The 25,567-nt window shown below is 40.0% G+C and overlaps 1 protein-coding gene across 8 annotated transcripts in view; it reads left to right on the top strand.

The window, feature by feature from the left end:
* SHC3 (SHC adaptor protein 3) overlaps positions 1-25,567 on the top strand; it is a 309,673-nt gene that overhangs the window by 196,880 nt on the left and 87,226 nt on the right. For all 8 annotated transcript variants that reach the window (XM_074017818.1, XM_074017817.1, XM_074017813.1 and 5 more), the window contains one exon: positions 6,035-6,105. In XM_074017818.1, the coding sequence (XP_073873919.1) occupies positions 6,035-6,105 (71 nt within the window). The remainder of the gene's footprint in view (positions 1-6,034; positions 6,106-25,567) is intronic.

The following is a 25,567-nucleotide window of genomic DNA, read 5'->3' as shown; positions in this document are numbered from 1 at the left end:
AATAGAACACTAACATTATTCCACACCTCCTACCTTTTTAAGTAACCTGTCTTTTTTTTTTTCCTACTCCTGGAAAACTTTTAGAATGTTTCTCTCTTTATCTGTGTGTCCTGAAATGAGGCTACTGTGTTCTATGAGTGCATCTTTCTTCACATTTCTCCTGGGAACCATGAAAATGTGACCACCCCTGTCTCTAAACATTCTGTTTTCTGATATTTTAATATTTCTTTTCTTCTTTTTAAAATTTTCTTTTTCTGGAATTCCTATGAGGCAGATGGATCTAAACTCTAACACTTTACATTTCCATTTGTGTTTCAGTCGTTTTGGCACTAGGAGATTTTCTGGGCTCCATTGTTCAGCTTTCATAATCCAGTTTTGTACATCTTGGGAGCCCACTGCTTGAGTTTTCTCTTTTTACCCTAAGTCAATAGATTTTTGTCTCTGTTAGCAAAAAAAAAAAAAAAAAAAGTAGGTAGAGATGGAATGGAAAAAAATTAAACTCTCACTCCCAGTGGTGACCAATGCTTGAAAAAAAAAGTGCTTTGGAATACACTGTAGAAGAAAAGTATAGGCTATAATATGACATTTCAGTAAGAATCTAAATCATTTTTGAGGAGTAAGGAAACTTCACAAAATGATTTTAAATCTCTTAAGAAAAAATACATACAGGGGACAGCAGTTGACAAACAGAATAGAATTCAGGTAAACATCTACACAGAAATAGGAATTTAATATACTGCCAAGTTGGTACCTTAGTTCAGGAAGAAATGGATGACTTATTATATAAGTGGTATGAACATGAGTGACAGTCCATGTGGCAGCTAAATATCGTAACTCTTCCCGTATCCTATGTAGACCAATGCATTTCAAATGAATTGAAAAGCTAAATGAAAAACATTAAATAAACAAACGAATGCATAAATGATAAATATTATTAAAATAAAGGTGAAAAGAATATTAGTAAGAACTTAAGGTCAGGAAGACCTTCTTAAGCAAAACAAGACTCTCAGAAGCCATCTAGAAAACAACCAACATCTATGATTATAGTAATTACCTACAGTCATAATTTTCTTTTTTCCCGAAATACCTCTAACAACTGAAAGCAGTAATTTTTGTCAGATAAAATGTAGATGCCACCAAAAGAAAAATGATTGAATAAGAAGTTAACATCAATTAATCTAAAAGAAAAACATAAATAACTGAATTGAAAACTGGGCAGAAAGATATGAACAATCAAATAACAGAAAAAGAAATGCAAATGGCTAACAAGCATGTGAGAAAAATCACCTTATTAGATTTGAGGGAAATGCAAACTAAAACAGAATGAGTTACTTTTGCTTATCCTTGGCAAAGATTCAAAAGATTGACACTGCAGTCTTGGGAAGGACAGAGACCACTGTGCTTGCTTATGCACGGGTGCTGAGAGGACAAATTGCTGCACACCCTTGAGAGGGCAATTCAGGTCTGTGACATTGGTGCTAGTATTCACATTCACTGCAAAGGTGGTGCTGGTGGTAATATAACTCCAAGAAATTAGGCCCAGGCTATACATAACTCTGTAAAAGAAGTGGTGGTCTTTACATAATTCTCTGACTATGTGTTAGTGGGTGGTAACCACATCACTTTTCAATATCTACATTGTGATATTTACATAAATCTGCAACCTCAGTTGTGATCCTAACATGACCTTATGACAGAGGAGCAGGGCATTATCTCAAAAATCTGTGATGCTGATTATGGTCGTATTTACATAACTCTGCAATGCTTATTGTTATTGATGTGATTAGTGGTGACAGTGGCATTCCCATGATTCTGTGCTGGTGGATGTGGTACAAACATCTCTCTGTTACGGTGTCGGTGGCACTTATATAACTGCAGTATTGTCATGGTATCCACATAATTCTGCCATGTTGTTGATGGTATTCATTTCACTTTGTGACGTTGATGGAGGTATTCACATAATTCTGTGATGTTTGTGGTGGTATTTACATAATTCAGTGAAACTGTTCACGGTATTCACATAACTGTGACATGGAAGTCATAGTATTCATATAACTCTGAGTGTTGGTATTGACATAGTTTTGCATCATTGTTTATGGTGCTAACATAACTGTGACATGGGAGGTCATGGTATTCATATAACTCTGAGTGTTGATATTGACGGTTTTGCATCATTTTTTATGGTATTCACATAACTGTGATGCCAGTTGTGGTTTTTATGTCTGTTGATGTTGTGGTGTTGGTGTTGGTGGTATTCACATATTTCTGCAGCTTTGGTTGTGGTATCCACACAACTCTGTGGCAATAGCCACAGTATCCATAAACTCTGTGGTGGTGGTGGTGGTGGTGGTTGTATTCACGTAACTCTGTGATAGTGGTGGAGGTGTATCCACGTCACTCTGTGATGTTGGTTGTATTCACATAACACCATGATGGTGGTCACAGACTGCAAAGTTTGTCATGGTGTTCACATAACTCTGCAACATTTGCTGTGGCATTGACATGATTGTGCAACACTGTGGTAGTGTTAGTCTCATAACATGGTGACATTGTTGTTGGTGATGTTTATGTAATTCTGCACTCATGGTTGTGGTATTTACATGACTGCAATATTGGAGTTGATGGTGGGATTCACATAACTGTGAAATTTGTCCTAATAGTCCCATATTGCAACCTTCACCACGGTATCATGTAATTTTGCAACATTGATGGTGGTACACACATAACTGTGCTATGGTTCTGCTGCTGATAGTCACATAATTGTGAAATTAATTGTGGTACTTGCCTAACACTGTGACGTTGGTGTTGGTAGTATTTACATATTTCTGCAATATTTATGGTGCTGTTCACATAACTGTGATACTGATCATTGTCTTCACATGGTTCTGTGATGATGGTGGTGGTTGTGTTACTCTAAGTGCAAGAGTGGCGGTTGTATTCAGGTAAATCTGTGACATTGTCATTGCTGTTCATGTGACACTACAGTGTTGTTGCTGGTGGTCATATAACTCAATGACATTACTCATGGTGTTCACACAATCTTTTGAAAGTGGTCCTGGTATTTGCGTGACTCTGCAATGTTGGTAGTCGTAGGGTTGACGTGCATTGTGCAGTTCACAATGATGTGCATGCAACTCTGAGATGATCATGGTGTTAACATAATTATGCATTGGTGCTGCTGGTGATATTCACATGTCACTGTGACATTGCTGATGATGGTATATACATAATTCTCTATTGGTGGCAGTGGTATTCACATGAACCCACGACATTTGCCATGATAGTCATGCAATTTTGCAGCATTGGCGGTTGTGGTATTTATAATATCTCTGACAGTGAACATGGTGTCAATATAACTCCATTGCAGGTTATGGGATTCACATAATTTTGCATCATTTTCATTGGTGGTATTCATGTAGCTCTGTGGTGTTGGTCATGGTGGTATTCACAGTATTCTGTGGTATCGGTCATGGTCGTATATGGATAACTCTGCAAAATTGGCTGTGTCATTCTAATAAATCTGTGAAGTTATTAGTGGTGACATTGACATGACTCTGCAATGACAGAGGAGGCAATACTCATCTAACTCTGAGATGTCAGTCATGTTATTCATATATTATGTGAAGTTGATGCAGGTGGTACTCTACTCTGGTGGTCATGATATTCATATAACTGTGATGTTAGTCATGGTATTCAAATAGCCCTGCAACTTGGTTGTGCTATTCCCATAATCCTGTGATGGTAGTGTGGGTGATATTCCCATAACTGTATCATTGGTTGCCTATTCGCATAGCTCTGTCATGTTGAATGTGGCATTCACATCATGCTGCAACATCAGTGGTAGTGGTATTCACCTAATTTTATGATAGTGGTGGGGATTATATGCACGTAACTGCGGTGTTACTGCTGGTGGTATTCTTATAAACATGTAATGTTGGATGAGGTTGCAAATCATAACTGCAACAATGGTGGTGGTATTTATATAACTCTGCAACATTGGTCATAGTTTTCACTTAACTCTGTGATAATGGATGGAGTGTTTGCATAATTCTGTGACTCTAGTCATGTTATTTATATAAATATTCTCATCCCCTAGCATCCATGGAGTGGTTTCAGGACCCTGTAGGATACCAAAATCCATAGATGCTCAGATCCCTTATATAATATGTTATAGTATTTACATGTAGCCTGTGCATAGCCTCCTTTATACTTTGAATCCTCTCTAGATTATTTATGATACCTAATATAAATGCTATGTAAATAGTTGTTACTATATTGTTTATTTGCATTGCTTTTATTGTTTTTCTTTCTATTTTCAATCCACAGTTTGTTGAATCTGTGAATGTGGGACCTGCACACATGTAGGGCTGACTGTATACATCCGTGGTGGGGCAGGTATTTACACAACTCTGTAATGGTGATGATAGTGTTAACATAACTCTGAATTGTTCATAGTTCTCAAATAACTCTATGGCATTGGCATATTTACATAATTCCACAATGATAGTGGTGGTATTCGTGTAACTCTGCCACGTTGGGTTTTTTTTGTGGTATTTTCATAATTCTCATAATTCTGGAGCAGCATGGTGGTGGTGGTATTCCCATAATTCTATGATATTGATGTTCATGGTATTCAGATAACTCTGTTGTCAGTTGTGGTATTCATATAACTTTGTGACATAGGTCATGGTTTTCACATAACTCTGCAATGGTGGCTCTGGTATTTGGATAATTCTGTGGCTTTGATGCTGGTAGTATTCACATAACTCTGTGACATTGGTCCTGTTATTCACATGAACTCGTGATGTTGGTTGTTGTAATCACATAACTCTGCAATGTTGATGGTAGCCTAATTCATATTTCTCTATGACATTGGTCATGGAATTCACATAACTGTGATGGTGGTGGTGCTATTCAAATATCTGCCTTGGTAGTGGTATTCTCTTAACGCAGCCACGGTGGTTGAGGTATTCAAGTAATTCCATGATAATGTTTGTTGTGGTAGTCATATAACTCTAATGGTGTTAGGTATGGTAATCCCCTGAGTCTGCAAAGTTTGTTGTGGTCTTCACATATCTTAGTGACTAGTGATATTGGTACTGGTGCAATGGTGGGAGTAATAATCACATTTATGGGTGTGCAGACAGGCTCAGATATTTTTTTAAATTTTATAAGAAGATATGACAAAGCCAGCCTCCAATTCACATTTTCTAAATAATTCAAATGCAGTTTTTTCTGTACCATACCATGAAATCTCCTCCTGCTAAATCTAAGGCATTTATCTAAAACATCTGTATCTTCAAACTCCCCAAGGGCTTTGGAACATAAATATTGGATCTAGTTCTTTATCCATAACTTTAGTTATGTCCATATACTTACACATGTACATTTTCATGTGTGAAACTGATCAAAATTTAGCTATACATTTAGATGTATAAATCTGAGCTTCTAAATATTTATGATCATGTAGAAGAGGGCCTTCTGATAAACCAAAGTAAATCACCTTTGAGGGTAATCTATAGTTCATAGAACCCAAAATATGTTTATTAGATAATGACATTTAATGTTGATGAAAATGTTGGTCATATCATGTTTTCATTCTTTCTCTAAAAATTGTAAACCTGTAGAAGCCTCATAAAAGACTAGAAATGCAATGTTGAGGTCTGGGTGGTAGTTTCATGGCAAATGTATGTTTAAACAATCATTGAATTAAACATTTAAGATCCTTGGATTTCACAGCATGTAAGTGATACTTCCATAAAAGCTTTAAAAAGTGTACATCCAAATAAGATGAAAATACTAATACTAATTTTAGAAAAATCCAGTGTAGTGCCAATCTAACCACTCACGATATTTTCTTGTGGCTGTGAGTTATTGCTTTTATAGAAACAAAAACAAAGCCTCACCCTAGAGTTTAAAGTTAAAATGTGATTTAAGAAATATATATGGCTCCCCAAAATGCCCTTGTGTAGTTAGGAGTTGTCTCTTTATCTCAGCTCTCAGGGCTCACGATTTACATTTTTTCCCCTTGCAGTACTTGGGGTGCATTGAAGTTCTGCGCTCAATGAGGTCTCTTGACTTCAGTACAAGAACACAAATTACCAGGTAAGCTCTCTTGAAAATGGACTCCTGTGATTTTACTTCAGAAGGAAGGATTTCAGAGGTTAACAGCTGAAACATTTTTAGAGGAAAAGACCAGCCCTTGGAGGGTTGGTTACTGGTGACAGTGAGTCAGGACTGTTCTCATCTCAAGACATGGGCTTGTTCGTCCATGTTTGTGATGTATATCTCTCAACCACAGTACCTTGAAGGACACTCTGCCCTTGCACGCTCTTTTTATAATTTAGCTGCAGACATATGGAGCAGCTGAGTATTTATGTTTGTTTCTTTAATGTGTGAAACTGTAACACAAGATTGGTATTTTAAAATGTACTGAACCATGTACTTTTTAAATAAGAAAATCAAGATGTCAAGAAAGACTTTCCAACAGTATACACAGAGAGTAAGATGCATAGAATTGGAAGCAGAAACAGCCATGGGAGTAGGTCATTCAGTAAGCAGACCAATTCTTTAAGGTGTCTGTGACTTTGAACAGGTTTTATATATTCTCCACCACCAAGTAGAATGAAAGCTTCTTGGGGGGCAATATTTAAGCATTTTTAAAAATAAAATTTTATACTCTAGTATAGCTTCTAGTAGAGCTTACACCTTTAGAAAAATGCCAGTTTCAAGCCAGCTTGAAGAGGAGAACTGGAAAGCTAGGACAGAGTCTGTGAAACTGCTACATTTCTGTGGTCAAGGAACTTAGGTTGCTTTGGAACTTATGCAGTAGCTTAATTTAAATAGTGACCTCAGAAAAATGCCTCATATTTACTTTATTCAAATCATTCTATTGTATACGTTTGGATTAGCAAGCCGAGTCTAAAGATTGAGCTTCAGAAAGCAACTGGTTGTAGTCATTAGCTGCTGAGAAACATACACACCTCAATTCTGTTGTACCATAATAATACCTCTTTCTCCTCACTGAAGAAATTCATGGTCAAAGAGTTAATGTTGTTTTTTTTTCTCTCTTTCCTAAGTGCCTTGAGACACACAGGTTATGCATGTACCAACATCAGTAATCTACATGAAGGAAGAAAGCCACTTCCACATATTTGTAGAAAATAGTTTATGAAAATTTCAAAGACAATGGAGTGGTATTTTGAATAGAGAGCACTGTGGTTAAAAGAGAAGCCTGAGTGTTTTCTTAGTCATTTATTCATCTTACCCATGAAAAGGCATGCCAGTGGCATCATGGTGGGCAGAGCACTGTGCCAGTGACTGGAGGAATATGGGAACTGTGTGAAATTGGTCATGTTCTCCTGTGTGGTGGTTGTTTTTAAAGGAATGACAGTTAATTGGGAGAGAACTGTCAACCATTTCTACCGGGTTCCCTTTCTAGATGCTAGGATTTCTGAGGTGATTTCATGCCATTTTAGTTCTCCTAATGTAATTATTAAGCATCTACTACTGATTGTGCACACACAACACACTGGACAATGTGGCTGTCCTGCTTTGCTAGGCCTCTTAGTGTTGGAGATAGGTGTATTCATAAATGATTGAGGGGCATTTGAGGGGCACAGAACAAGCCCTGCTCCTTGAGGTAGTCGTGGGGTAGGGGAACAAGTGAATAATTCAGTTTGCTCGTTGATGAGGATACAACTCCTGGGACTCTCTGGGGTACAACCCAAATGGGCAGAAGTAATAATAACATTGTAGAAAAAAGCAGTTGGAACAGACATTGTTGGGTTTGGAGGTTTTGATGTCTTTCTTCAATCCCATTCCATTTAGATTTTTGGGAAGGTGAAGCAGCATAATGGGGCAAATGAAGCATGATTCTTGTACTTAAGAAACTTGGTGTTGAATTCTAGTTGTGCCAGAATTGTCTTGGGTTTTATTAGACTTCTTGAAAGCTACATTTGCTTGTCTCCATGATGCTTTCTGTCTCTTTCATCATTTTTAGCAGGTGACATGTTTCTTACTTTAGCTAATAGCTAGAGGTCACTCAAAGGAAACAATTTGACAAATCAACTTCAGAATGAAACCCTTTGCATCCAGTTGAAGAATACACAGCAATGTCTTGTAAATGTAGCACACTGTGGAGCTTTTAAGGTCTCCATAGTAAGTAAGTGTTAAACGTACCTGTGATTAAACTCCACTGCCATGGTTTACTTTATATACTAAAGAAATTCTTGGAAGTTTATAGTTTATAGGGAAATCTAATGTCCTAATTAGGTTATATTATACAGGCACCAGGAAAACTGGTTTCCAAAGGCACTCCAGTCACAACTTTTATTAAAAAATATTTTATAAGCAGATAATTAGTCCCTATTTATCTGTTTAATTTAAAATTTTGTCCCTGCAGCTGAACTTCACTCCCAATATTTTACTTTGTATACAAAAATGTGAGGACTCTACTTCAGAATTGAGGTGTTTTGAAAACTCCCCAGGAATATGCATAAAATCTTCTTAGTTTGAAAGCCAAATTAAACTTGTGAAAGGAAAATGTCTTTCTTTTGGAAAGGTATTTCCTTTTGGTTCTTTTTCAGTGTACTGGCTGGGTTCTGAGGAGACATTTATCACTGATGTCAGTGTGTGTGTATTGCAGTTCAGAGTGTTGCCTGCTTATCTTAAAAAAACAATGAGGCATAGGTATAAATGAAGGAACATGCGGATCAGCCATCAGTACATGAGTGGACTGAATGCTATGAAATTACATATTTTTCTGTTGGATGTTTCATGGGAGAGACTTTGCTTAGAAGTTGGCTGAGTAACCATGTGATCTTGGTATGAAAGTGTTAAGCATTCAGTAGAGCTTTGAGTCTGAACAAAAGGGCAAACAAGCCCTGGGAGATGAAGAAGGGAGCAGGAGCCTGGAGATACCTGAAGATGTTGGTGAGAATCATAACCTGGCATGCGTGGTGGTGGTCTGCTTGCCAGCCCTCTGCACAGTGGGTTTCATCTTCACCTTGAAGGACAGCAGGCCAGACAAGACCTCAGCACAGCTTTGCAACTCTGTCCACCCTGTCTTCTCTTCTAAGAGTTCGCTTGGAAGGCTTGGCAAAACTCAGCTCTCAAGTCACTTCTGGCTTCCAACATTCTATAAATACTCTCAGAAAACAGAAGCCCAAGGTAAAAACTTTCTCCACACAATCCTTCCATTCCATCATGTCTCTGAGCATCCTTATCCATGTGCATTCCATCCCAACTCTATGTATGTATTCTGTGTGCATGAGCCTGGGTATGCATCCTCGTTGAACTTCCTGAAAGGGAGGGGCCAACCAGACTGCATGCTGGCTATCATAACCCGAGGGAGGGACCTCCTTCACCCATGCATCCTCTGCGACCCCTCTACCTCTCTCTTCAGACATTTCTGTGTTGCATGGACATTTAATCACAAGTTCATTTGGGGATGGAAACAATGCATATTGTGTAGTATTAAGACAGACTGCATTTACTAACAAGATATTTGTGTTGTTTGTAGAGAATTTCCTATCCCCAGGACCTGGCCTAGGCTGAGAGAAGCTGTGTGGAGTGGAAGATGGACATTGAGGAAGAAGGGCAGGTAAGGTCAGGCGTCCTTGGAACCACAGAGAATGTCAGAAGTTGAGGAATGCTTTGAAGGTTCCATTACACCTGCCCAGTTGAATGATGTGTATTCCCATATGCAGGGCAGTGGGATCTGAATATTTTTTTGTTCAGATTTTGTGGTAATAATTTCTTCTTTGAGAGTGGGTACCATGAACTCTACTAAGTGGGCATGAATTGGCTGTAGCTGTTCTGTGCTAAGGAAGGGCAGTCTGTTAGTGTTAGGGTGACTTTCTCATTTTTGCAAACACTAGGATGTAACTCTGAGGGTCGCATATTTGGAAATCCATTATATAAACCATGCTAAGGTATTTTTACAACTGGCACATGGTATAGAAAACAAAGTGGACTTTAACTCATGGGCTTCCTTGGATCTGATAAGAAATCTTACCCATAGATTAGATTTCCATTAATCTTTAATTAGACTTCAGTTATGCATCAGGGATGGGGTGTGTGTGTGTGTGTGTGTGTGTGTATGTATGTATATGTATATATATTTTTTGAGACAGTGTTTCACTCCTGTCGTCCAGCCTTGAATGCAATGGTGCAATCTTGGCTCACTGCAACTTCTGCCTCCCAGGCTCAAGTGATCCTCCCACGTCAGCCTCCTGAATAGCTGGGACCACAGGTGCATGCCACCATGTCCAGTTAATTTTTGTATTTTTTTTTTTTTTTTTTTGGTAGAGTGGGGTTGGCCAGGCTGGGCCTCCTGAGCTCAAGTGATCCATTCGCCTCAGCCTCCCAAAGTGCTGGGATTACAGGCATGAGCCACCGTGTCTGGCCAGGGATAGGTTCTGAGAGATGCGTCATTAGACAATGTTGTCATTGTGCGAACATCATAGAGTGCACTTAGGCTAGATGCTCTAACCTACTGCACACCTGGGCTCTGGGCACAGCCTGTTGCTCCTCGACTACAAACCTGCACTGCATGTGACTGTGCCGAATTCTGTAGGCAGTTGGAACACAATGGTAAGTATTTGTGTATCTGTCATATCTAAGCATAGAAAAGGTAAAGTAAAAATACACTATTATAATCTTATGGGACCACCTTGATCTATTCGGCTCATCATTGACTGAAATATTTATGTGGTACATGTACTTGATTATGATATTTCAGAATTCTTTGTTCACTGCAAAATAAACACCTTTAATGTTGATTTAAGTTAAACGTGCCAGGGAAAGGGAAAGGAGTGAATCTATTTTTGTAGATTCTCTGAGGCTGGTTGAATCTAGGAATTAGAACAGAGAGCAGTCATGTGAATTACCCACCACCCCACCCCACCCCCAACCCTGATCCCTGTGCATTTGGGTGGTGCAGAATGGCTAGCTTTTGGATTTTAGCCTTACAGGCTCTTACTAAATGTGCTTATTCTAAGCATGTTTCATGGTCAAGCCTCTCTCAGCCTGCACCTGCAGAGGGGTGAAGCCCGGCAGGAAGAGGTTGGTGCTGTCTTGGTTTAGAGTCCTTTTTGAAAACACCAGCTTGCCTGTGTGCATGTGCATCCTGCCTTTGGAATAAAGCAGGCTGGATGCCTCCACTTCACTTCTGCACTGTTACTCTGATTTTAACACCAGCTAGAATAATATCATACCCTTGTGTCGCCTTCATGGGTGTTTGTGTGCAAAAATGCATTAGACATAGGGGCGCAGGGATTATGAATCCTCAGGGACCACAACCCAGGAAAGAAGCCCAGAGTCACAGGGCAAGGGGCCACAAACTCACCACAGGCATGGGATACTACCCCAGAAACATGGAAGAGGGTCCCTGCCAGTCTGGGAGATTTCCCAGAGGAGGGAGGGAACATTTAAGCCAGAGTGAATTTCTCCCCCAACAATATGGCAGATGTATGACTTGGGCCGAGTTCTCCAGCCAGCCCATCAGGGTGACTGGACTGTAGGTGGTCACTCCTGACAGTCCCTTAGCCGGTCCAACTCTGTGCAGCAGTTCTAATGCTTGCCAAAGAGTAGGAACCCGAGTCAGGCTCAGCGAAGGACCATGGAGACAGTCTGCATCCATTAGGCTCGAGGCTCCCTGCTGTTAGAACACCAGCAGAGCCCTGAAACACAAGGATTGGAGCTCTGCTTCCTCCAGGCCTCATTCTGCTCTATTTTCATGTTCAGTCCTTCAAACATAATGCATCTAGTAGGTTTATTTTCATTTGTGACGTTAAACAGACATCACTGTGGAAATGTCTGATCCAGCTGTGGTGCAGGGAAGGGCCCCACAAGCCGTTTTCTTGGTTAGACCAAAGGTATCTTCTGTTGCATTCCCCCAGCAGCCCCTGAGACTTGGTGCGAGGAGCCTATTTGGGAGGATACCTAGGGAGCAGTGGCAGGGGTGGGCACAGCCAGTGGGAGGGGAGAACTGCCCCCAGGACCATTTGGAGCAGGGTCCTGCTGTGGGCGCTGGGCCCTTTGGGGAAGTGTGTAGGAACTGGGGAAGCTGGGATGTCTGCTCACCCACTGCCTCCACTCACTATTGAAGGACAGTCCCCTGCTCCTGTAGGCTGCCCTGTGTGGGCTGAGAAAGCTGGAGAAGCCACCACTGGAGTGGCAGAGACCAGGTGCAGGCACTCCCGGGAGCATGGCAGCATTTACGGGACTGTCCATGCAGCTCAGAGTGTCACGGCCTGCCAGGCGACAGCACTGGCTGGAGCCATGCAGTGTCAGAGCATTCGGCTCCCATGTCTGACTCTCTAAATCAGATTTTTTGGTTGAGGCGCCTCTGAACAGCTGCCTGGTCCAGTCTTTGGACAGCAAACTCCTGACCACTTGGAGCAGAGCCTGTTGATGTAGGGTAAGCTTCCTACTCTAGGGGGTGAGGAAAGGGTTCCTGGGTACTAGCCCACACTGACACTCGGCAGAGACACTCATTCCACCAATGAGATTGACCTCTCTAGGGCTGGGGTCCTCATCCAGAGAATAGGGATGACACCCGCGCTTCAAGGCTTGTTGAGAGACATAGAAATGAGACCTGAAAGTGCTGGGGCCGCACCTGGCGCATAGTAGATGTTCAATAAATCTGCACGGGGTTATTACCATGAATCTCCTTTTGCTACTCACTCCTGATAAAATTCTGTGTATAATAATTTCAATTGCTGATTGGTATTGCTATTATTAATATCAACCAATTCAATCCGGGGTGTTTTCTCTAACTGAAGAGAAAGATTGGTTTGATGCAACAAGCTGAAGTTATTGAAAATATGTGGTGATGTGGCATTAATTTTCACTTGAGCTCATATTATCTATATTTCATTCTGTGTCCCGCTTTACTAATTCTAATGATGAGGATGAGGATGACACTAGAATGGAATACTTACCCTGCTCCAGACACTGCACTAAAGTGTCATTCATACATTCAACAGCAAGCACTTACCGTGTCTAGTCACTGTTTAGATATTGAAGATAAAACACTAAGTAAGTGCTTACCTTCTGTTGTGGAGAGAGGGAAATACACAAACATATACCTAAGTAGGATATCAAGGTGAACCAGGTGAACATGCCATTTTTATAGATGAAATGATCCAAATATCAGCAATTTTATATAGTTCAGCACAGTAATTTCAGATAGCGATGAGGGTATGTGTGGTCTTTTCTCAGTAACCTTGGGAGGCAGATTGTATGTATTTGGGGGATGAGGATACAGGATCAGAAAGTTTATGCAAATTGTCTAAGACCAGATAGCTAGGAAAAGGCAAAGTCAAGATTTGAGCTAGAACAGTCTGAACCCAGAGACTAAAGTCAGGAGTAGCAGTTATATTGCTGCTTGAGTAAGGGGGCTTGCATCCTTCAGAACGGCAGGAGGACTGGCAAACCCCACAAGTACAGAGGGGCATCATTTGGAGGACGGAAATTACACGCTAATTACAAGACCATCAAGATGCATTTGCTGACCTCCATGGTGAGATGGTCTTGAGCAGGGTACAAAGAAAACGAGTGTAAGGGTAGAGTCTGTGAGAGGCAGTTGCAGTCGGCTGGGATGCAGCGGGCAAGTGCATGTAAGAAGAAGGGTCAGCTGTGGGGGCAGTGTGGCCTCTGTGAAGACTGCACTGCCTGCGTTCACCTGACTGTGCTCATCCCAGGCACGGTGACGCCCCTCCTTTCTGTGCTTCAGAAACTCTTAGTTGAATTTCCCCAAATAGTAAAAGGATATGTAACAACATGGAAATCTTCTTTCAAAATTGAATATGAATAATTTATAGAAAAGATAAGGCACTCACTACCTCAAATAGCAAATGAAGGGTGGGATGGAGTGGGGAAAGGTGGGATTGGTGGGTGAGAGAATAGATAACCTGAGGAAGGATGGGCTTGGTGTGAGGAGGAAATGGGAGACCCCCAAGGTGCTACCTAGCTCGAGGTGGTGACAGCAAACTACAGAAGGTCTCTGTCATCACAGCAGAGGGAAAGTACTCCTCACCTAATGTGGGCTCCACTGCGGCACAAATTCCTTTAAGAATCCGTCAGGTTGGTTGCAGAGGGGCCACGGGGCTGGGCTGTGTTCTGTGGGCACTTTGACTTGGGACAGGGCCCTCAAAGATTTGCTACACATACTTAAATCATTTCATTTTCTAGAATAGTGGTTCTCAGACTGGAGCATACGTACATCAAAATCACCTGCAAAGTTAGTTACAACACAGATTGTTGAGCCGACCCCACAGAGTTTTGTGATTCAGTAGGTCAGAGGTGTGAGAAGGTGAATTTCCAGCAAGTTTTCAGGGGTTGCTCATGCTGCCCATCCAGATACCCCAGTTTGAGAACCGGTGTTTTAGAGTTCTATTTTTAACTTTAGAACCATTTGCAACTACCGTCTATGAAACCACAGCTTTGAAAACGATTCTATTTATTTTTTTTCAATTGATCCCACTCATCCAGAAATTTTAAAAATGGAGAACATAGATGACTTGGTGACTGAGAACGGTTTAAATAGAATCCATAAAATGCATCCGTGGTGTTCATTCCCCTACTCTCCTTGAGAACCATCTGGCATGGAGCATTTTTATAATCCTCATGCCAGAAGCACATTTGTGTCACAGTGTACCTCTCTGACTGCTCCTTTTCTGTCTCTTCCTCTGAGTTCACTTATCTCCCAAACATATCATTCCATAGGGATCCCTTTGTTCCTGACAGGGGCAGCCTCTGGTAGTAGGTTTAGAGTCTGACTGTCTGGGTTTTCCTCTAGGGTCCACAGCTTTCCAGCAATATGACCTTGTGCATGTAACTTAAGTCCTCTGTTTTTCAGTCCCCCCATCTTTAAAATGGAAATCACAACGGCACCTCCATCATAGGGCTGAGAATTAATTGAGCTAATGTCTGAAAAGCATTTAACATGCTGCCTAGGAAATGCAAGGGCTCAAACATGTTGACAAATACTGATATTCTCATTTTTATTTTATCCTCTCCATATTGATAATCTCATTGCTTCCAACAACACTTCCAGGTATGTAAGTCACAGATCTCTATCTTCACATCCGAATTTTCTCTCGAGGTCCAGGCCTGGGTTATAGTAGCCTAGCCTGCTGGACATGTCTTTTTGGAGACAGCCAAGCAGCTGCTGAGTCCTGAGTCCTGGCTCTGCAACATTACTTCTCGTAACTTCCCCGATTCTCTTCTATTACTGGAGTCAGGCTTGGCTCCCATCTCTGAATTCTTCTTGTAACTGCAATCCACATGGTCTCCCAAACTCAAAAGCTTGGAGTTGGTTTCATCTCATCTTTCTCCCTGTTCTATTACGAATACCTGTTGATTCTCCCTCAGAAGCTCCTTTGTCATTTCTCTCTTTTTCCTGTCACTCTCTCCTTCAGTTTCCTTTGTTCCTGCCAATAGGTTAATGTACCTCAAACATATGACTGCCTATTAAACATTGTTGCTTATCTATTCTTTGCCGAACACAATGAAAATATTCTTAACTTAGCATTCAATGTTAAGTTCCACTTGCCTGGCTGCAGCACACCTTTCCAAGCATTCCTCCCAACTCCCATTCAGTGTATCCTCCACACTGAATGCCTGCTGTCCATTCTCTTGGTCCACAGTCCATGCCCTACCATCACCTTCCAGGCTAAATATTCAGCCACAGGTGGATTTACCTTTGTCCTGAGCTACAAGGCCACTATGTCCGTATTCATCTAGACTTTGATTTCATTGCACATCATATTGAATTTTTAAAGACACAGACCATTTTTCATCTACTTTTAAAGACAGGAAGTCCTCACTTAACATTATCAATGGGTTTTTAGAAACCGCAACCTTAAGTGAAATGGCGTATAACAAAACCAATATTTTTTTCTCACCAATGGTATAATGAAATGACTTTGCTGTGCATAGTTTTGCTTCAAGCCAAAGTTTCCAAAAACCTATACATGACATTAAGTGAGGACGTACTGTATCATCTGCTGTTAAATACTTCATTATTTTATAACCACTAAAAAAAGAAACACTGCCAATTAAAATATGACACAACACTTTCATATCACTTAGAATCAGTCTATATATATTGAAAATGCTATTTGGGGTTATTACAGACATAGACATATCATTATAACACTTGTACATCACTTACTTTTTTCTTTTTTTTCTTTTTTTCTTTTTTTTTTTTTTTTTTTTTTTGAGACAGAGTCTCGCTCTGTCGCCCAGGCTGGAGTGCAGTGGTGCAATCTTGGCTCACTGCAAGCTCTGCCTCTCAGGTTCATGCCATTCTCCTGCCTCAGCCTCCCGAGTAGCTGGGACTACAGGCACCCGCCACCACGCCCGGCTAATTTTTTGTAATTTTAAGTAGAGACAGGGTTTCACCATATTAGCCAGGATGGTCTCGATCTCCTAACCTCGTGATCCACCCACCTGGACCTCCCAAAGTGCTGGGGTTACAGGTGTGAGCCACCGTGCCCAGCCATCACTTGTACATCTCTTAAAAGGAAAATATAAGCAATATAAAAAAGGTATTGCTAAAATTTTCTTCAAATTCAGAGTCTGAATATACAGAATCATTTTTTGATCCAGAGTCATTACCATCTATTTTTTTCCTAAGTTTTATTGTCCCTTAGGTCATTTGAAGACCATTGGAAATGAATAAATTTGGAATCTGAAAAAAGATTGAGGAAATATTGAAAACCAAAGATGGTTTTTAAAAAGATCAATGCCACTGATAAACTGCTAGTTAGACAGATTAAAAAGAGAGAAATTCAAATGACCAATATCAGGAACAAAGGAGAGGCCGTCATCCTTACAGATGCTGTAGACACTGAGAGAATAATAAGGGAAAACTTGATGCTAATGAATTTGACAACTTAGATGAAAGGAACAAATTCTTTGAAAGATACGATTACCAATGTTTGCTAAAGAAAAAACAGATAATCTGAATAGGCCTATATCTGTTAAATAAATTAAATGATTGTATAAAATTTTTCAGAGAGAAAACTCCAGGACCAGTACCACTGGTGAATGCTACCAAACATTTAAGGAAAAAATAACATCAATTCTCCACAATCTTTTCCAGGACATAGGAGGAAACACTTTCCAGTTTATTTTTGAGGCAGTATTATCCTGATACCCAAACCAGACAAAGGCATTACAAGAAAAGAAAACTTATGAACCTAGACACAAATGCTAACAATATATAAACAAATTGGATCAAGCAGTATGTCAAAAAGAAAATAATGCATTATACCCTGTTGGGGTTCTCCAAGGATTGTAAGTTCAAGTCAACATTTTAAAAAATCAGTGTAATTCCCCATATTGGCAAATTAAATATATATATATATATGTATATGAAAATCCCAGCAGATACAGAAAAGCCTTTGACAAAATTCAACATACATTCATCATAAAAACTGTCAACACACTAGGAATAGAAGGAAAGTTCCTCAATCTGATAACAGGGCATCCACTAAAAATCTACAGCCAATATCATAGTTAATGGTGAAAACTGAATACTTTCCCTCTAAGATCAAGAACAAGGCAAGTCAATGCAGTAAGGCAAGAAAAAAATAAAATCCATTCAAATTAGACAAAAAGTAAAAACATATTTTTTCTGCACATAACATGGGCATCTACATAGAAAATCCTGACAAATCTACATGAAAGCTATTAGAACTAATAAGTGAGTTTAGCAGGGTTTTAGGATACAATGTCAAAATACAAATATCAATTGCATTTCTATAGACTAACAAAGGTCAATTGGAAAATAAAATTGAAAACCGACCATTTACAATAGCATAAAAACATAAAATATTTTAGTGTTACATTTAACAAAATATGTGTAAGAGTTATATGCTAAGTACTATTGAACGTTGATGAGAAAAATTAAAGATCTAAATAAATGGACAGATATACCGTGTTCATAGACTAAAGACTCAGTATTGTTAAAATGTCAAAACCTGGCCAGGCACGGTGGCTCACACCTGTAATCCCAGCACTTTGGTAGACCGAGGTGGGAAGATCACGAGGTCAGGAGATCGAGACCATCCTGGCTAACACGGTGAAACCCCGTCTCTACTAAAAATACAAAAAAATTATCCGGGTGTGGTGGTGGGCACCTGTAGTCCAGCTACTCGGGAGGCTGAGGCAGGAGAATGGCATGAACCCAGGAGGCGGAGCTTGCAGCGAGCTGAGATCGCACCACTGCACTTCAACCTGGATGACAAAGCAAGACTCCATCTCAAAAAAGAAAAAAAAAAAGTGAAAACCTTTCCAAATTGATTTATAGATTTAACGCAATTCCAATAAAAGTACCAGTCGGTTTTTTTGTAGAAATTGATAAGCTAATTCTTAAATCTAGAATAACCAAAATAATTTTGAAAATCAGTTCAAAGAGAATTCACAGTTTGAAGTCATCAATACAGTGTAGAATCAGCATAAGAACAGACTTAAATGAAGTAATTCTAAGTAATAAAAAACAAGTAATATGTACAACAATGTGGATGGATCTCAAAAACACTATGCTAAGTAAAAGAAGCCAGATACAAAAAGCTTCATACTATGTGATTCCCTTTATATGACATTCTAGAAAAGGTAAAACTGTAGAGAAAGAAATTAGATCACTGGTTACTAGGATCTGGAAGTGGGGAAAAGAGATATTGATTACAAAAGGAGCATGGAGAAACCTTTTGGGGATAAAAGAACTATCCTATCTCTTGATTTGATGATAGTTACGTGACTATATGGGTTTTTCAAAATTCATAGAACTGAGGATGGGCATGGTAGCTCCCAGCACTTTGGGAGGCTGAGGCAGGATCACTTGAGGCCAGGAGTCTGAGACCAACCTGGGCAACATAGTGAGACCCCATCTCTGCAAAAAATTAACAACAGCAACAATAAAACCCTCATAACTGAACATCTAAAAAAGGTTTTTTATACCTAATAAACCTGACTCTTAAAATGTTCTCAACTTTTTTGGAATTCTCTTTCAAACTAACGATACCCGTTCTGCAAGCTTTGATGCATATGTGCAGGAAATGGTAACTACCTCATGACTGCTGCCTGGCCCACAGCGATTTCAGAAATATGAAAAAAAAAATACGCATCTTGAATCAGTTCTAAGTGGTACCTTCTCTTTGCAACCAGACTTTAAGACCCTTGAAGGCACCATCTGAGTTTGGCCTTTGCTTATATCTCATGGGCTTTTAATGAACATTTATTGGGTCAATTAATGAATTCTACAGCAGAAAAGCTCCTTAGACCTGAGCTAATGGATAAGGTTGTGCGATGGGAAACATAGGAAATGCACAGATAAAAATCAGGCATGATTTAGAGAAAATAACTATGTCTTGTGGATCAAAATGCATTCATTTTTTCTGATTACAGAAACACCAACAAATTAATGTGTGCTTATTGATACAAAATTGGAATGACCTCCCATCCACAAGCTCAACACTGTTAAGATTTTTAAATATCACATTTTAATTCCAAGATGCACCCTTTTCACTTGTTAATATCTCTGAAATCGATGCAGTTTATATTCATGGTGTCTTCACAGCTGCTTCTGCCAGGCCCATGGCAGTTGTATAGTTGCTGTTGGTCTTGAGCATGGGCACACTTGGAGCTGTTTGTGTTGACAGAATTAGCTCAGTGATCAGTACAACATCATTTCAGGGAATGACAGTCCTCACTGTGGGCCAAAGTCCTTTCCCTGATCCCTTCTGGAAAGGTCAAGCATTAAAGCTTACAGGATAGACTTCAGTGGCTTGGAAGAAAATACTGGAAATAACCATGAATATTCTTTTGAAAAACTGCTGTATCATCTACATTCTTGGTGGCTCAGAGGATGATATTGCATAGAAAAACACAAACGTGAACAATTCTGAATCAAAGGGTTCAGAAGTGTTGAAATTGGCATGTGGAGAAGTTGGAGGATAACTTTAACTTATTTCACTTAGCTATTTGTTTTTATATATACAAAAGAGTGATATAGAATAAAAATTGATCCATTAGCAAGTCTAAAAGAGTTCTCTAAAAGTGTAAAGAAAAAGCCTAAGTGATAGGAAAGTGTTGTGTCATAATCTTATTGACTATAGTTTTTCTTTACTTGTGAAACATAAAATATGATCTATTTTACAATCACTTGCTCCTTCGATTCTACTAAATATAGCTTGTAATTTCTTCATTTTTTCTGTGCATTTTCAAACTTTCTATATGATTTTAAACTTATAAAAGAGATATAAGAGTACAACAAAGGAATCCTGCATATTTCCTTTTTTTTTTTTTTTTTTTTTTTTTTTTGAGACAGAGTCTTGCTTTGTTGCCCAAGCTAGAGTGCAGTGGTGCAATCTCGGCTCACTGCAACCTCCGCCTCCCGGATTTAAGCAATTCTTCTGCCTCAGCCTCCTGAATAGCTGAGATTACAGGTGCCCACCACCATGCCTGGTTAATTTTTGTATTTTTAGTAAAGATGGGATTTCACCATGTTGGTCAGGCTGGTCTCAAACTCCTGACCTCAACTGATCTGCCCACCTTGGCCTCCCAAAGTGCTGGGATTACAGGCGTGAGTCACTGTGCCCAGCCCAAATTTTTTTCTGAACTATTTGAGAATAAGTTGGAGATGTCATACCTCTTCAACCCTAACTAGTTAAGTGCACGTTTCCTGAGGACAATATTATTTTCCTACATACTCACAGCACAATGATCAAGTCAGGAATTTTAACACTGCCAGAACACAATTATCTAATTTAATAGTCTAAATCCAAATTTCATCAATTGTTCCATAATGTCCTTCATTGATGATTTTATTCCTTCATTCCAGGATTGTTTAGAATCACACATTGCATTTTGTTGTCACATCTCTTTCGTTTCCTTGAATCTGGAATAGTTCTTTAGCCTTTCTTTGTCTTTCTTGACATTGACATTTTCTGAGGGTGCATGCCAGTTATTTTATAGAATTTCCCTCAATTTTAATTTGCCTATTGCTGTCTCATGATTAGCGTCAGGTTATGCATTCCTGGCAGGAGACAATAGAAATTGTTGTGTCCTTCCCCAGTGCATTATCATGGAGGTACTTGATGTCCTCATTACCTCCAATATTGATGTGGCCCAATATTGATGATGCCAGCTTTGATGATTTAATTAAGATGGTATATTTTTATATGCATTTTTGATATAATAGTGTTCCAACTGTATAGAAAATGTCAGATTCATCTTTCCTCCTTTAGAATCAATCATAAGCATTTTCTCATCGTTAAATGCTATTAATATTTTTTGTTTATTATTGGAAAAGCACAAAGTCTAAAGTGTCTAAAAGCAATGGAGATTGAACCCCATTACTTTGCAAACTTGGGTCTGAGATTCCTTGATGAACCCATGGGGAGGCGTCCTCTGGTGACCCACAGAGGTGACAGGCAGCCCTCAGAAAAGGCCTGTAGGAGCTCCTGGCCCAGCACATAGTAGGTGCTCAATCATTATTTGTCAAAATCTTACATTTTCAGGAATCCAGGGGAATGACTAAAAATGAAGCAAGCTGCTTAGAGCACCAGCTCAGAAGATGTGACTCATGAGACAAACTCCATGTGAAAAAGTTATATTCCATAATTCTTCCTTCCTTTCTGCCCCCAGGGCCTTTTAAAAATGAAGATTAGTACATCTGCATCTGCTTAGCAGGATGGAAGTCACTTATTTTAGAAAACACAGCTTCTTTTGTTTGGCATAGTGCTTTGATATAAAGTCCTTTCTCTTCATGTTTTCATTTTACTGCTTATAACCTTGAGAAATGAAGACTTGTTATATAAAGATTAGGAACTTATAGTTCCTTTTGAAGTAAAGCCTTTGAGCACTGAAAATTAAATTAAATTGGCCAATCTGTAATTTCCTATAATTTAGTTAAATGCAATTTAATACTTAAAATAACTGCTAAGAGAGATGTACTTTGTTGGATGTTGGATCTGATCCTGCCTCCTCTGATGAGATGGCTTGTGGCCTTTCTTTTTTTTTCAAGAGAGCAAGCACCTTCTGGGCGCTGCCTGCTGGTGTCCAGGGCTGGTTGGTGGCCTCCTTGCTGCTGAGATCCTCTCCTGACCCAGCGGTCCTGCAGCGCCCTGTCTGGTGGACCCTGGCTGGTCCACGCAGTTGAACACCTGCAAGGATTGAGTGCCTTCCTGTCACCATCACGCATTCTCTCTGGTACTTTTATGAGGTTCTGGCCATTCTGTCTTGCTCTCTTCTGTTTCAACAAAGCAATCTTCACTTCCCCATCTTGACATGGTCGATCTTTGGGACCAGCTGTCCTGTGCATTTTAGGACGATTAGCAGCCCCTCTGACCTTCACTCTCTAGATGCCAGTAGCACATCTCCCCCTAACATTGTGACAACCTTCAGACTTTGCCAAATGTCCGCTGGGGGTTAAAATAGCTGCACCACACTAACTTACATTCTTTAGAAATAAATTGTATTGTATTATAAAAGTAGTACATACATATGCACTAGAGAAATTTTAGAAAACAAAGAAATATACAAAAAGAGAGCTTGGGGTTTTCAGTTAATTTTCCACGTATTTTCTTTTCAGTCACACTTTATACAGAATCTCGTGCCCCTCATTTTCCTCTTATGAGTAATATTAAGTAATCATGTCAATACATTAATTTAATTGTACGTTATATGCATATATTAATATTATCACTGTCTACCCCTCCAATCCATTTGCTTAGTGTTCATGGAAATTAGCTTGTAAGCCCTTGTACATTTAGTAGGAGCGGAGTCAAAGCACAGATCTCCCTTGGGGGTGCACTGGATGGAGCCTGCCTCACGTCTCTGGGCTCCTGGAACCCCAGGGACCAAAGCAAGTAAGGATTTCCCGGTTTTCTAGGAATCTCCAATCATCTCATGCCTACTTAGTAGCAGGCAACATTTTTACATGTTTGGTTGAATTCTTGTTTTTATCTGAACAAGCCTCTCTCATGCGTATTCACCGTTTGTGCGGGTAGTTGAAGAGAACTGGCTCCTTGGAAATCTATGTGCATAGCTTTCTATGTGTTATTTATTATTTTTTAGCTGTGGTTTGTTTACCTCTGAGGCAGCACTTTCTGACATGTGGCCAGACACCCACAGAGCCTTTTAATAGCTGCGGAGGACAGGGAGTGCTGAGGGATGCTGCCTCGGTGTCCCACGAGGAACATGTTATCATCCAGGTTTGGAAGTGTCTTAGCTCAATTATTTATAGCCTCAGGCAGGAATTCTATCATTACAGGCATGAAAATGCATCGCAAAGTGATGATGAATTTGGAATACTGGAGGTCTAATTTTGCTCAGAATGAAGAAAGAGAGAAAAATCAATATGAAAGTCAGTCTGTCTGTCCTTGCCCTGGAGTTGGGGGTGTCAGGCTGCAACTGAGCCCTGTGACTGTGCCCACAGTTCTCGGTGTGTGATTTTTCTGGGAACAGTTTTTTTTGGCTTTTACTTAGTTGCTACTTATTTTTAAGTTGTGGTAAAATATATATCACATAAAGTTTACCATTGAAACCATTTTTCACAGTGGCATTAGGAACATTCACATTGTTGTGCAACCATCACCACCCTCCATCACCAGAACTTTTCATTTTGCAAAACTGAAACTCTGTCCCTGTTAGACAACAACTCCCCACTTCCCCCTCCCCCCGCCCAGTCTAGCAACTCCCATTCTGCTTTCTGTCTCGATGAATTCGACTACTCTAGCATCCTCATCTAAGTGGAGTCATATAGTATTTGTCCTTTTGTGACTGACTTATTTCCATTAGCATAATATCCTCAAGGTTTATCCATCTTGTAGCATGTGTCAGAATTTCCTTCCTTTTTAAGCCTGAATAATATTTCATTGTCTGCATGGACCACATTTTGTTTGTCCATTCATCAGTTGAGGATATTTGGGTTGTTTCTACCTTTTAACCAGTGCAAATAATGCTTCCATGAACACGGTGTGCATATATGTGTTTGAGTCCCTGCTATCACTTATTATGGGTATGTACTCAGAAGTGAGGTTGCTGGATCATATGGCAATTATATGTTTAATGTTTTGAGGAACTGCCATGCCGTTTTCCACAGTAGCTGCACAATTTTATACTCCAACCAGTTCATATTTCTCCACATTCTCGCCAACACTTGTTTTCTGTTTTTTGTTTGTTTGTTTGTTTGTTTGTTGTTGTTGTTGTTAGTGGCCATTCTGATGGGTATCACATCGTGGCTTTATCAGGAATGATCTTTTGCACTTGAATCATGTTTTGCTTTATATCCTGAAGTCTCTGGGCATGCAAGTTGACATTGGCTCTTGCCGATGTCAAGTGGTGGGTGTTTGCTCATGACTGTAATGCCAGGTGTCCCAAACTGACCTCACCATCTTCCTTCCAGTATGCAGGGCTTCTGTTGCAAACACTCTCACCTCTGCCTCCCTACTGTGTGACCTCAGGCTACTTACCCTCTCTGGTCTCAGATTCCACTAATGAAAAGGAAATCATAATGATCCCTACAATATTAAAAGATTAACATGTGCAAAGTTGTAGAAAAGGGCCAGACACTTAGTAAACACTCTGTACATGTCAATTGTGGCTGTTATTACTTCTACAATCTTCCTACCTTTTGCATGTCATTGAGTTATCATCTTCAAATTGTATGTGCTCTTCTTTGAAATGCTTTTTGGGCCCCTGCCTTCCTTCCACCCCACCCTAGGCCTTCCCAGGCCTTGTCACTTCACCCAGTGGCTGATGCTCATATTCATCCCCTGAGAATGTGGTCAACTCTTCTTCCCTGACCAGGGCTTCCTGAAAACATGGCCAATTCCTGTTCTGAAATCACTTTCGACATATTTTTCCCTAGCTTCAGAAACTACAATGGCTCCTAATGACACAGCAAATTACATCCCAAGCCTGCTGCCTGGTGTTTTTGTTTTAATTTTGGGATTTAAATATGAATTTGTTGAGGTGTCATAGAGTGCACAAATCTATTTTTTTTTTTTTTTTTTGAGATGACGTCTTACTCTGTCCCCCAGGCTAGAGTGCAATGATGCAATCTCGGCTCACTGCAACCTCTGCTTCGCAGGTTCAAGCAATTCTCCTGCTTCAGCCTCCCAAGTAGCTGGGATTACAGGTGCCTGCCACCACGCCCAGCTAACTTTCGTACTTTTAGTAGAGACGGGGTTTCACCATATTGGCCAGGCTGGTCTCAAACTCCTGACCTCAGGTGATCTACCCACCTTGGCCTCCCAAAGTGCTGAGATTACAGGCATGAGCTATCGTGCCCGACCAGTGCACGAATCTTAAGTGTGTTGTTTATTGGAGTTTTATGTATGCATTCACTAAGTAATAGTCACCCAGATCAGAATATTCCAGACCGAAGAAAACCCCTATTCCCCACTCCATCAGTAACACACCCCTCTCCCAGGCCCCTGTCCTTTCCTTTGAGTGCTTTTGTGTACCAGAAATGTGAACACTTTTTCACATCTATGTGCTGGCTGGTTTAATTTCCTTTCTTATGAATTATCTGTTCACATCACTT

The sequence above is a fragment of the Macaca fascicularis genome, chromosome 15 (assembly GCF_037993035.2).
Source record: "Macaca fascicularis isolate 582-1 chromosome 15, T2T-MFA8v1.1".
Lineage (NCBI taxonomy): Eukaryota > Metazoa > Chordata > Mammalia > Primates > Cercopithecidae > Macaca > Macaca fascicularis.
This window is presented reverse-complemented; position numbering and strand designations above follow the sequence as displayed.